This window comes from Crinia signifera, chromosome 9 (genome assembly GCF_055691185.1).
Source record: "Crinia signifera chromosome 9, ASM5569118v1, whole genome shotgun sequence".
NCBI lineage: Eukaryota > Metazoa > Chordata > Amphibia > Anura > Myobatrachidae > Crinia > Crinia signifera.
The window spans coordinates 96,972,080-96,986,632 of NC_139225.1; the positions used below are offsets into that span (position 1 = coordinate 96,972,080).

Here is a 14,553-nt window from a genome sequence, read left to right on the forward strand (position 1 = left end):
TTCGGCCCTGACAATAGTATCCATTCACAACTAATGTGTGCGGCACGGCTCCCTGGCCGTGCGGGATTACACCGTCCGGCAGGAGCGGGAGTGTGTGAAACCGGCCTAACGGTCCGGTCCGGACCACACCACACGGGGAGGCTGTAATCTCCTCTTCCCCATGCCTCTGGTGAAAGCTATCACAGGCATCCCGATTCCCTCTGGACAAGACACGCCCCCCCTGGACCGGACAGTGACACTACAAGCTGCAGTGCAGATTGCAGAATGCAGATTTTGATGTCTGGTCTGGCAGTCCAGGGTCTTGTCCGGGTCCGGTTTTTACATAGTCACATGAAATGAATGGAGCCTGTCTGGCTAGGTTGCCGTTTTTACCCATTCCACACACATGAGCATGTTAGATTGGTACCTACAGTATGTAAATGTTTAGTGGATATGGATATGAGAACGTATGACATGTACATGTATGAGACATGCAACTGTCCCGCTGGTGGTGGGTGACTCCCTGGGACATGAGCAGCTGCCCGGGCTTTTTGCGCCGTTTGTAAAAGAGCGGCAGCCGCAGCACGTCAGTGTCACCGGGCATGTTGCGAGCCCGGAGCCAGCTGTGGCGGGCCCGCTAGCACCCGGCGCCTTCCGGTGTGTTGTGGCGGGACGGACATGCAGGCGCAGCTGGCAGAGTTTGATGAAGGGACTCTTCCCGGGCCCTCGTATACGCGAGCCCCCTGCCCGCCTACAGAGCAGGCCGCATCCTCCTGGCTCCGGCGCACTCGCCAGAGCCTTCAGGCCAGCCCGAGCCTAGGGCTGGTGCTCCGGGAGCCGGCTCCGGTGTCCGTGCTGGCCGTGCAGCGGTATCTCGGGGAGGACTCCCGGGCTCCCTATCATTACGACATCACCCTGTGGGATGGGGCGGAGCAGGACACCTGGCTGCTGTCCCCGGAGCTCAGCCACCTGGTGCACACTAACCGGCTGCGCTGCGGCTCCCGGGCCGCCGTCACCCGCTGCTGCTACCGCTACCAGGAGAAGAAGCTGGCCAGCGGCCTGGTGTGCGTGGAGGAGCTGCAGCTGGGCGCTGAGGGGACCGGGGAGGACCCCAGCCAATGTCCCCCGGGACCTGAGCGGCCCCTCTGTGGGGGCAGGGAGCACTATCTGCCGCTATGGAATAACGATGACCCGTACGGCGAGATATGGACTCAGAGGGCCCCGGCGGGGAACGCCAGTGTGGACGGTAAGAGTGGTGCTGAACTAGTTACACCGGATGTGCTATATCAGCAAGTTTGGCTTTTTTGTATGAAACTTTTTTTGTGGACCCTGAATACACATTTGTTGTGGGGGATTCAATGGAATACGGTCATTGGGTCTACAGCAACAGTCGATAAGCATTGGGTCGACATGGGTCTAGGTTGACAGGTCATTAGGTCGACATGGGCAAAGTCGACAGTCAAAAGGTTGAAGGTGTTTTTCACTGTGAGCCGACATGTTCCGACAGGCGGTATTTCATGCCCGACCATCCACTAGGGCGTGGTGGGAGAATAAAATCGTGTGCAGCAAGCTATGCGGTGCGCTTTAAACGGTGTCCATGTCGACCTTTTGACTGTCGACCTTGTCCCATGTCGACCTAGGTGCCTGTCGACTCAATACTTGAAGACCTAGTTGCTGCAGTGTAGACCGAACGATCCCAACCTGATTCAATTAGGAATGAAGGGCACGAGATGACGCTGCTATGGCATGGATGCGCTGGCAGCTGTACCATCTCGCCCGCCCCCCTGCAGAACAAAAATAGAGGCCACTCAGAGCTACTTGATGCTGTATACCCACAGTGTAATTTTAACTACATAGACAAAATCGCATAGCAAATTGTCAAAATCATATCATACCTGATCGCTATTAGATGCCGGTGTGTGGCATCGAATCTAAACAGAATTGAACCCTGGCATCGGCAAGTGCATACAGACTTGACTATGCTGGTGGAGTACGACAAATGACCGTGGGGGTGGGGCAGGGGCCATGCTGCATAATGCAGCGTGGCCCTTGTTACCAATCCGCACCCTCATCTGTACACGCACTACAGAACTGATCTTTAACAACCAGCGAGAACTTGCATCATCTGTCGGCAGGTGCATACACACAGGCTGATATAATGAGCGAAATCACTCAAAAGGGCTAAAATGTTGCTCATTTTATTGCGCAGTATGTTTATTGACAGATAAACACAAACAACTTAATTTTAATATTTTTTACTAAATTTCTCAAAAAAGAAACTTATGACCTAGGGGTGCCATAACATTCAAACATTCATGGTGGTAAAATAATTATATTTTATGTTTTAACCATGGAAAGAGACCAATAAAACCAGCAAATTTATTTAAATACTTATAGGCCAATTTGAGGAATTTTAATTAGTAATAGATTGCTGACTTTGTGGTTTATATATTAGTAGATGGTTGGTTTTAGCTTTTATGATATGGTTCATGATTAACTAAAAATCAAGGTCAGCAGAGTTGTAGAGCAGGATCTATACCAGGCATTCCCAACCATGGTCCTCAAGACCACCAACAGTGCAGGTTTTAGTGATATCCAGGCTTCAGCCTAATCAGATTCAGTCTTGTGCTCAAGCCTGGATATCACTAAAACCTGCACTGTTGGTGTGCCTTGAGGACCGTGGTTGGGAATGCCTGATCTATACTAATGGAAATTCTGTATACATTGTAAATCGATTGCACAATACTTCTTTTTTTTATTGACCAGAAAATTCCTGGTTAGTGCACGTGAACCTGGGATTTCTTTTAGTGGAAATGGCTCAATCTAGGTCCAGTCCAGTAACCCGGGAATCCAGGCCCGTAAAGGTTTAGTGTAAACTGATAAACCAGGATCTGTTTACAGCATAGGAAGCGCTATGGCGCTAGGAAATGCTCTCATCGCCAAGTGCCGGCACTGCTTACATGAGAAGCGCCGTTGCTGGCAATAAGCTGGCTCCTGTCGCCAGTCTGAAAGAAGTATCAGCTGGGTTGTGTCCGCTTACAAAATCCCATGTGCGATTCGGGATGGGATTCAAAATACCCCCATTTGATCTAAATAGGGTATTATTGTCTGTTTATTTAATTAAAAGAAAAAAAAAAAAACATTTTAAATGTCCAATTTATTGTTTAAATGTGGGTGAGGTTGATTGGGGGTGTGGGGGTACTGCGGGTGGTGGAGTTGCAGGTGTGGGGGTGCCCTGTGTGGGTTGGTGGGGTGCACCAGTTGAGTGAGGTGCAGTTGCGGGGGTGCTGTGGGTGCGGGACCGATGGTGGGGGTGGTATGGGTGTGTCGGTACTGTGGTTGGATGATGGGCGGGTGCAGTGTTGTTCCGGCTGAGTGAAGCGGGACCATTTGTCTACAGCAAAAAGATAGACAACCATTAGGTCGACATGCAAAAAGGTCGACACTGTCAGTAGGTCGACAGTGTCTAGGTTGACAGTCAAAAGGTCGATATGGGGTTTTTCACTGTTTTTTTACCTAAATGTCAACACATTCGTAATGGACACAGTTTGAAGTGAACCGCAGCCCCTCATATCGCTTGCTTCGCTCGCCATGCTTTGGGCACGGTGCCTCGCTGCGCTCGGAACGCTATTTTATTCTCACACCTCGTCCTAGTGGATCGTAGGGCATGAAATATCGCCTGTCGGCTCAAAAAACAGTGGAAAACCCCATGTCGACCTTTTGACGGTCGACCTAGACAATGTCGACCTTTTGGCATGTCGAACTAATGGTTGTCTATCTTTTTGCTGTAGACCTGGGGTAGCCAACCCTAGTCCTCGAGAGCTACCAACAGTGCATGTTTTGCAGGTCTCCTCACAGAATCACAAGTGAGCTAATTAACTCCATCTGTGTATCTTTTAAAATGTCAGTGATTAATGAGTGCAGCTGTGCAGCAGCTAGGTTGTCTGGAAAATGTGAACTGTTGGTAGCTCTCGAGGGCTAGGGTTGGCTACCACTGCTGTAGACAAATAGTCCGGATACCCCGGCTGAGTACGGGGGGTACTGCGGGTTGAGGAGGTCCGGGTGCTATGGGTGGGTGCATTATTACAGCAGGTGGAGGAGTGGCGTGTGAGGGGATGCCGCACACCTGCATCAATATAATAGCCATCATCTGGCATAACTATTATATTGATCATCATCTGGCCAACATAAATAACGACCAGCACAGAACTCCTACAAACATGCAGTTTCTGTTATAGTTAGTAAGTAAGCAAGTTTTATTTATATAGCGCACTTTCTCCAACAGGACTCAAGGCGCTTTACAGACATTAAAAATAACAATGCACATACTGTAATACAAAGGGTTATCCGTACAAGGAACAAGTAACAATGGCAGTACAGATATACATCACACATACAGATATGCACTAGATGCATTCTAATAAGGGACATGGACATGGGGAACATATTTACTGAACTGTGCAGCACCCAGGCAGCCATTCAGCGGTGCCACATGGTGATTGCACAGCCAGCTAGGTAGCCAGTAACAGTACACTAGATGTACTCTAATGAGGGACACGGACATGGGAAACATATCATTACTGAGCTGTGCAGCACCCAGGCAGCCAGCCACTGAATGGCTGCCTGGGTGATTGCACCAGCCAGCACCGTACTTATAGAACAGTACAGGGTACACAGAACTAGACCTAACACAATTAAAGCCCAATTCTTAGTACACAATACAGCTGAGATATAAGGAAGTGAATGAGAATAGATGCAGGTACAGATTGTAGGGGAGTAGAGAGCAGTAGTTGAAATGCAAGAAGAGTGCTGTGAGAAGAGGAGGGAGGGCCCTTCTCGTGAGAGCTTACATTCAGGGAAGGGTAATACAGACAGGAGTGACACAGAAGGGGTAGCAGTGAGCATAAATAGACTGTTAGGATGTATATATACATCCTATAGATTCTAAAGTTGTATATACAAGAAGTACTTCTACCATACTAATTAAGTCAGCATAAATAAATAAGCCTACTGAAAAACATTTTAGTCTATATAGAGGCATATCCAATTAACCCTATTTAGCTGCCCCAGAGAAAATGTGCACGGTCAGAAAAAGTTCATTATTAAAGGTAAAAATTTTGAAAAATCATGTGTTTCCCACAGAATATGGGAGATTAGGCAAGTATGACCTGCACTGTAGGAGGGGCAGACTTAAAATGCACAGAAAGATTTAGATTTGAGGGCTACATGCAAAAGCAGGCAGTATTTACCTTTGAATAGGGAAAATTGTGTTGCAACATGATTTGTTCAGCTGCACAGTTACTTGTATTTTTCCGTTCTACTCCCACCTCACAATTACAGCTTTCACCCACTGGTTTGAGTATTGCTCATAGGCAGGGCCAGTGATGGATGTCTGGCACACCTCTACAAACTATAAATTTGCACCCTCCCATAATATACAAAAGGAAAGCCACGTTGAAAAAAATTGGGTGTGGTCTCACAATTAAAAAAGACATGGCCACTCAATAGTACCCACATTTAAAATTATGCAAAACTGTAGCAAAATCTTATTCAAATGAGAAGGAAAGTAGTGCCCCTGATTAATAGTGGTGTCCTTTATTCACATTATGACACACAGTAGCAGCCCTTAGTCTTGTTACATTACATAGTAGTACCCCTTATACATGTTACGCCACTTCCTGCAGTCGCTGCTGCTGCATCATTTGTTACAATCTGCTCCCTGCTCCTTCACTGGCCAGTATGACGCTGTGATGTATATACTGTATGTATGGGGGCTAATAGGTGACCACCCCAACTGTTAGTAATCCAGCACTGTGGGTTACTTACTAAGCAGAGCTTTTCTAAGGGCAATTATATAACATATAACACACTTCTGTTTTTTCTTTGCCACTTTAAGTATCCGAAACTGGATACTAGAGCCAGAGTGGTAACTGATTGATGATATACGGATATTTAAATTTACATCAGAATCACCCAGAAGCCTGCCCATGTGTACACAGCTTTAGTCAATAATTGTACATCTATCTGCCTGGCCATTACACCAACAGGGACTGTAATGATTTTGTAATTAAAGGCATGCTTTGTGCACTGGGGCACAGTCATGTTGGAATAGGAAGGGGGCTTTCCCAAACTGTTGCCACAACGTTGGAAGCCTAGCATTGTTGAAAATGTCTTGGTATGCTAAAACATTCTGATTGCCCTTCGCTGGATCTAAAGGGCCCCACACACAGCACGATATTCAGGCATTTTCTGAGCGATTCTAACAAATCGCTCAGAAAATGTCTGAAAATGCATGTAAATCGCTGTGTATATAGCCCACACAGCGATTTACATGCGCGCCCCCGCCGTTCTGAATCTGTCCAAGATTCAGAAAGGACGGGCTGTACAATTCAGAGCAGTCGCTCAGAAAGCTCCTGCTCATCTCCCGCATGTGTGGCTGCGGGCAGATGAGCAGGGCGAGCGACTGCAGACCGCGCCGCAGAACCCGCCGCCGCCACCCCTGACCCCCCTCCCCCACCAGCAGTAGCACCCATCGCCACCTCACCTCTCCTCTCGGCGGCAGCGCGGCGGCATCGGGACGGAGATGTTAAAAAAAAAGAATATTCAAATTTCAAAATGTCCGCGGCCAGCCAATCACGGCTCGCCGCGTCATTGCCCCGCCCCCTAGAGCTGGCTATATTACCCAGCTCGAGACAGGGTAGGGGCAGTCAGTCCGATGGCGGAGAGGGAGAGAAGAGCTCCTGAAGTCCTGGGAGGCGCGGCCAATGCAAAAGAGCTTAAAAGGCCGCCGCCCCCAGGTGAAGAACACAGATGAAGAGGCAGAAGCCCTGGGAGGCGGCGGCCATGCAAAAGAGCTTAGGGGGCCGCTGTCCCCAGGTGAAGACACCGCAGAAGCCCTGGGGGGGGGGGGGGGGGGGGGGGGGGGGAGAGGAGTGAAGACCAGATGCAGTTAATAAAATACTAAAACATCTGTGTTTGTGTTTTATTTTTATATTTCCTTTACAGGGGGGCTATAGGTACCGACGGGCCTTTAATGCCCCACATGCTGGTACCTGTGGTTCTCCCAAGTGCCAGCATGTGGGGCAGGCTTGCTGGGACCTGTAGTCCTACTGTAAAAGACAATATTACTGTTAAACAAGCTATCAACCCTGCACCCACCGCCCAGGGGTGCAGGGGATAGCCCCGGGCTGCAGCCCAGGCCTGGGGTGCCCTGGAGAGGGGGGACCCCCTTATTTGGGGGGTCCCCACCTCCCCAAAACTCCTGGCCTGGGCTGACTAGTTAGGGTGGGTAATGCTTTGGCCACGGGACACCATCAAGCGTGTCCCCTGGCTATGGCATTACACCCCCTGCTAGTGGAGCCTGGTGCTGGTCTCCAAAATACGGGGTACCCCTATTCATTTTGTCCCCCGTATTTTGGAAACCAGGGCCAGCTCAAGAGCCTGGTGCTGGTCCCCAAAATCCGGGGGACCCCACGCACTTTGTCCTCTGGATTTTGGGAACCAGGACCACTCAAAAAGCCCGGGGCTGGTCATGCCTGGGGGGGGGGACCCCATGCCATTTTTTTATTTTACAAAATTATTGTCTGTATGACAGGACGAGACGCTGGACCCCGGACTTGGTAAGTATTTTTTTTATGTCCGTTCCCACTGTACCACCAACGTTTAAAAGTTTTTTTTTTTTGGGGGGGGGGGGGGGGGGGGGGGGTCCACTAGCCACCACCAATGATTACCTTTTTTGGGGGGGGAGGGGGGGGGGCAATATTAGGGGGAGGTGAAAGAATACCTATTAAAGAAAACATTAGTTATTTGCTAGATGTGTTCAGTAATAATAACATTTTTGTGATGAAGTGCAGTGTTTTACTTCACTTTCTGTGACAGATTTGAAATCTCCCGTGCTGAACCTCCCAATTTGAATCTCTGACACAAATCTCTCTGTATGTGGCTCATTGTCTGAAATGAAGAGTGAAATCTCTTGTGCTGAATCTCCCGTTATGTATCTCTGGCACACATCTCTGCGTATGTAGGGCCCTTAAGAAGCCTAATCCAAATGCTGGAAAACAGCCCCATACCATTATCACAAAATATCAAATCTGTCACTGGGCACTACCCAAGTCTCATGAATTTCCTTATATAAATAAAGATTCCTAAATAAATCCTAGACCGGTGATTCAATGTTCTTACATGGATGACCGGAAAATAAAGCGAAAAGAAAACTCCAACTGTTAAATAATAAAAAATCTTTTTATGTTGGTAATCTTAAGAACCGTACCCTTTTATTCTGTCTACTAATGACAGTAGATGATAATCACTCATGGGAGGAGGAAAAGACCTCTAAATGGCTTCACATTTGTGATGGTGGGAATTGCCTTTTAAGGAATTTTCACACTGGAAGTTTTTAGTCTCTGCTCTTCAATGATGTAGTTTTCTTGTAGTTTTTCCAAAATAAGAAAAGATAAACCACAATCGTGTAATACCTTACTTAGACAGTAGCCCCATAGCATTATCCCTCCTCCACCAAACTTTAAAGTTGGCATAATGCAGTCATGCATGTAACATTCTCTTGACATCCACCTAACCCAGACTTGCCCATCTGAATGCCGACCAGAAAAACCTAACTCCACTGAACACATTTCCATTGCACAAGAGTCCAGTGTTGGTGTGGTTTACACCACTCCCATCTGAAGCTTGGCATTGGTTTTGGTGATGTGAGATTGCATGAAGCGCTTTACATTAAGCTGCTGTCACCCATTTTTTGTGCTTACATTAATGTCAGTAATGTACAGCTATGGAATCAGCAGAGAGTTAGTGACTTTTATGCACCATGCACCTTAGCTGTTGTTGCACCCTCTCTTTGATTTGACATGGTTTGCCGCTTCATTCCTGAGTTATTGTTGTTACTAAATGCTTCTGCTTCCTAATAATATTACTTTCAATTGACCATGACATTTTCCGAACATCTTATAGGTGCCATCCTATCGCCTTACTCCGCTTGAAGTCACTGACTTCGGAACTACCAATTTTGTATCACAAATGTTTGCTAACATAGGCTGCCTGGCTAGATTTACACTTACTTCCTCTAATTTTGCCACCAACGTTTAAAACATGCAAAGGCATACATCTAAAAGAAGTATAGATGTGTGTGGTTTAACAAGCCCATTAAAACACACTGCAAACTTTAATGTGTACATGGATGTAGTCATCATGTCGACAGGGAGAATGTTGACATGTTCAAAATGTTGATACATGAAATGAAGACTGGGCAGCAATTTGGTTTACGCTAAAATATGAGCATTGACATAATAAACATTTTGTTGGTGTCAACATACAGACCATACTGGGTAATCTGTGGTCACCTCCTCTTGTATATTTCATCAAATAGTGTACCATAAATAGCCACCTAATTCAGTTCCTTTTTAATTAAGCACGCTAACTCGTGTATAATATTTGTCGTTTGTGATACGAAGAAACAGTTTCTTTTTTTTTTCACAGTGTCAAAAGTGTGTTCATTACAGAATCTGGAAATGAGGTGGCATTTGAAAAGAACTCTACCTCCTCTGCTTGTAAGGATCATGCACAAATCCAGACTTCGTTATTTCGGCAAAGCAGACAAGAAAATGGACTATCCTTACCAAGTAAGAAAAAGATCCCTCGCTTTGTGTGCTTCTAAGCATCCGATCTTAAAAGTTGAGGTTGAGCGGTAAAACGTAAGCTTTCGAGTGTTTGAGGAATTACTAGGAACAGTCTCTGTAACGGTTTCAGATGTTTCAATCATTTTGCAATCAATTGAGATTATAGCCTGTATGCTCCACTAGGGCATAGGCTGATGTGAATGGTTAAATAGAAATCACTGCAAAGTATGTAGGCCATATATAAATAAAGATTCCTAAATAAATAATCAGTTGAGCATTCAGTGGAAGTATTGTTGATGTCCATAATTAAATATTGAATAAACACAGCTAACTTGAATAAAATTGGCAGCAGTTAAGTCCTTCTGCTTCTGCAGCTGGAATTCTAATAGCAGGAACTTGGGCCATGCGGTCATTATTTTAGTTACATGGGTCTTTATTATTATTATTGTTGTATAACTGAAAACCGAGATCGTAAGAGAAGGTGTCTTCTTAATAAAATAATAATAATAAATACAAGGATAAATGCATTGCTGTCTTTCAAAACACTAGTATAAAATAATGTTGTTTCTCTTGCAGCAAGGCTGGTGGATAATGGACAACGGGATCGCAGGTTGGGGCTGGTGCTGGCAATATGCTTTAGCTTTATAGTGTTCATTCTAGCACCCTCTATCTTTGAAAACCCATGCAGTTCCTCTTCCCTGCCTTGGGTGTCGCTGTAGTGCTTCTAGCACAGTGTGGTCTGTATATCAGCACTAATATGCAAACCAGACCTGTGCTAAAAACACCATAGCAGACAGCGACACCCCAGGCAGGGAACAGGAACTGCATGGGTTTTCAAAGATTGTGGGTGCTAGAGTGAACACTACTTTAAACTAAACCCCTCTGCAACCTGATCATCCCAGTCTTCTTTAGGTGCCTAACTGAGATTCCCAGATAACGTTGGAAGCTGAGAGAGTATGGAAAGGAGAGGGGGGGGGGGGTGTTGGGGGAGTGGTGTTGGCCTATACTGTTGCCATTTAATCTCTGTACCCAGGGCCGGTGCTAGGCACTGGAGCGCCCCAGGCTGGGAGGGGGGTCGGCGCCCCGATGCTCAAACACTTACCCGCTCCAGGGGGCCATGCTGCCGGGTCCAGTGATGCGGCGCATGGTGCCGTGACCTTCGCGGGGGCTTGCTGTGGGGGGGGGGTCCGGCGCCGTGACTTTCCAGGGGGAGGAGCCTGGCGGGTGGTTCGGGTCGCAGCCACGCAACGCTCCCCATGGATGGGGCGGCTTGCTGGGTGATGCGGCGCGGACCAGCTCCAAACTGCCGCCCTCCAGCGGCCGGTGCCCTAGGCAAATGCCTAAGGCTGCCTAGTGGTGGTGCCGGCCCTGTCTGTAACAGTGATTATTGTCAGTGGAGGAAATGTATGATTTACAAAACACCAGCTTAATTTAGCATTTGTAAGTCCGATCCATTGCAGATTGCCCAACATGTTGGACAATCTGCTGTGACAATTGCTAACCCTTTTTGATCGCAGTCGTCCTTCAGGCAGACCACACAGCAATGGTTTAAGACCATTCTAAAAAAAATAATAAAATTGCCCCAATACTGATGTATGGGCAGCTTTACACTATGCCTAGCACTCTATTACAGCAGCTGATGTCTGTTTCATTCTTCATAGGCTGTAAGCAAAAGTTTGCCTCTGAAGACACATACCGTGAGGCTACAGTAAACCTCACGTTACAAGTCATTAAATCAGTCCCAAAGTATCAGTTGACTAAAAACACAATGTAAACATAATTGACAGAATGCATATTTATAAAAACCATTATTTGTGCATGGTTCTCTGGATGTTTAAAGTGGATTTCCTTCTTGTGTCTAGGCCTATTTTGAGGTTGCTGATCACTCCGGTATGATGTCTCTTGTTTTGTGGAATTCCCTTTGCCCAGAATGGTACAATACACTACAAATCGGCAATGTGGTTTTGCTCCAGCAGTATGTTGTGAAGAAGAGTTATCCCAACCGAACATTTCCGACATCAGGGAATACGAAGGTGAAAAGACTGCATTCACTTGGTAAAGTATTTCTGAAATGTTTTGTTTATGACTTACTTAATTCTTTGAGAAAGCCGCTGATAGATGTAGGCGGGGAAACGCGTCAGCACTAGTTTTATTATTTTTTTGGACTAACACCAGGGCATGGTCTCTAACCTATCCAGGTACTCTTGGATAAAAAAAAAAAAAAAACATTTATATAGCTCGCTCCAGTTAATATTTAAGTTCCATTTTTCCTGTATGTGCGATCCAGCCATCTAATTGGAGGACTGGTAACTTTAACAGATTATTAAATCTGCCATACTGTTACCATCATTGACTGTTATAATTCTCAATATACTACCTTTGCACTAATCCAACAACTAATAAAGGTTTACAACCTACTGACTAATTGATCATCAGTGGATTATGAATTGGGCTTTTATTGCCAGTAATATTTTCATTTTCCATTTTTACAGGTTTTTATTATTTGAAAAAAAAATAATTGTATAGTTTTTTTTCTTTTTTTCTCTTGTTGTATCGGCCAGTACCTACCATTGTACCTAATTATTGTATTTTTATTGCTAAATTAAATTTATGTATATTGACCAAATTGATTAATATAAATGTTATTTTATTGAACATATTTTGACTGACTTTTATTTTATTGAACATATTTTGACTGGCTTTTATTTTAAATGTATCTGTTCCTAGCGCTATCTTCATCTTTTCTTGTATTGGGATTGGTAGTCCCGCGTAGCTAGCAGCTGGAACAGTTTACATACAGGGTTTCTTTAGCGCTTACTATTTGTCGTTGTCTGACAAGAAATATGTTGTATTTTTCTAAACAGACACAAATATGAAGACTACTTACAACTGTTTCTTATCTTGCTGCCTCTCTCTTCCCATTTGCCATGGGTTTCCCTGTGACTCTTTCTGCCAGTGGGCAAGACACAAACATATAAATCAGTGTAGTCCTCCTGCAGACAGGAAATACTGGTCAGTAGGTCAGAAGATTTCCCCTCTGGATTATATGCACAGTAACCTCGCATGACACACCCAGGTGGAGATGCTTCACAGCTTGGAGCAAGATAATATACCAAATAATCAACTCCATTTTTATAACACATCCTGTAACATGACAGTTGGGGGTATTCAATCCCTGCCGCTATTTCCGACAGGGGAAATCACAGCGGGTGCCTATTCAATCATTCCTGACAGCATTGCAGAGGCAGATCAACAGAACGGACCTAACTTTAAAAGCAGTCGGGCCAGTTTTGCTGAAAACAGCCATGGATTGTCAAGGATCATGGCTGGATCTCGACAATCCACGGTCTTTTTCGCAGACACGCCCACATTTCGGCAATCCACAGGCGGGACATTGAATCCCGCCTGCCGATAAACAGGCGAGCGGGCTGAAAACTTCCCAGGGTCACGACTGTCAGGACGGAACGTCACTCGGGACCCAGGATTGAATACCCCAATATATCTCTCTGCCAGCCTTGATACATGTTGTATACACACCAATTTTCTGGTATAGTGCCATCATCAATGCTATACAGTGTCATTATGGAATAATTTTCTCTTCATAACCCAATGTCCATTCCATGTATTTGTTAGGGTGCTGGACGGGGTCCCAACAGGCATTTACCCGACATTGGGATCCCGACTCAAAACTCCGACCCCCCATAGAGGGAGAATAGAATAGGTGGCTCGCGTAGCGAGCCCGCAAGGGGCTTTGTTGCGCTCGCTATGCTGTCTGGGTCCGGCCAGTCGGGACCCGACTGTCGGACCCCTATACCACACCCTATTTCTTATTAGTGTCTTGCAGGTCACATGTCAGATCACTATGCAGGTCAGTCTCCCTATACTGTACATGGACTTTATAAATACTAGTATGATCCGTTCTGCATTCCCTGTAAAGTCCAGGCATATGGGCTCCTTGCTATGCAGAATGATCCTGGTTTAGGATGTACAGTGGAGCTGGCGCACCCTGTGTCACACCCACATGTAACCTGTAATGGTCAGGTTTATGTGTGTTAATATTTGTGCTGATTTTATTTTAGTGATTGATAAATATGGTAGGTGATAATGGCCAGGTAAGACATACATACTGTAAAACACTGATACACTGTTCTCGCACCAACTCACTGCATGATATAGAAACACAGGCTGGGTAGTGCTATCTGTCCCACATACAGACACTGCAATACAGCATCGTGCCGTGACATACCCTGATTATGATTTATGCTATGTGTGTACTAGAGCTGACAAGTTACACATCTCTTACATTGGGGGCAATAAACCTATATTTATGTCCTTACCCTGATTATGATTTATATTGTGTGTACTAGAGCCGATCAATTAAACGCCTTTTACATTGCAGGGAATAATAATGTATGGATGTCATTGCCCTGATTATGATGTATGTTATGTGTGTACTAGACCTTACATATTACAAGCCTCTTACAATGGGGTACAACATATGTACAGTATGCCATTACCCTGATTAGAATGTGTACTAGACCTGACATGTTACAAGCCTCTTACATTTGGGGGAATAACCATGTTCAGTGTACAATATTAAGAGAAAATTGTGTCTTTGAAAGAGGCAAAAGTCCACTTCACCAATTCATAGTATAACAAGTAGATAGATGGTATAAGTGCCGGACATGTGCACATAAAGGTATCTTTAAGCTGGCAACCGATAAATCACCATAACTAGCTGGCGTCTCAGGTAAATGGTCACACAGCATAATTCAGGGCCGGTCACATCACATGATGCGCTAATGCAGACCTTCTCTCTGAGTTCCTGAACTGTTGCTTGTTGACAAGTATATAGGATTTGTTTCTGCTTTCCTGCATGAACTAAGCAAATTACTTGTCAGCGTCTGATGGATGAGTCAAGTGCCTTATTACAAGGAAGGGGCGG

General features: G+C 45.6%; 1 protein-coding gene across 2 annotated transcripts in view; it reads left to right on the forward strand.

Moving 5' to 3' along the window:
• The first annotated feature begins 358 nt into the window (after positions 1–358).
• Positions 359–14,553, forward strand: part of RADX (RPA1 related single stranded DNA binding protein, X-linked) — a 48,836-nt gene continuing 34,641 nt past the window's right edge. The window contains exons 1-3 of one of the 2 annotated variants that reach the window (XM_083159427.1): positions 359–1,225; positions 9,469–9,611; positions 11,471–11,663. In XM_083159427.1, coding sequence (XP_083015553.1) covers positions 658–1,225; positions 9,469–9,611; positions 11,471–11,663 — 904 coding nt within the window. In that variant the 5' untranslated portion in view covers positions 359–657. The remainder of the gene's footprint in view (positions 1,226–9,468; positions 9,612–11,470; positions 11,664–14,553) is intronic. The other variant, XM_083159426.1, reaches the window with a different exon arrangement.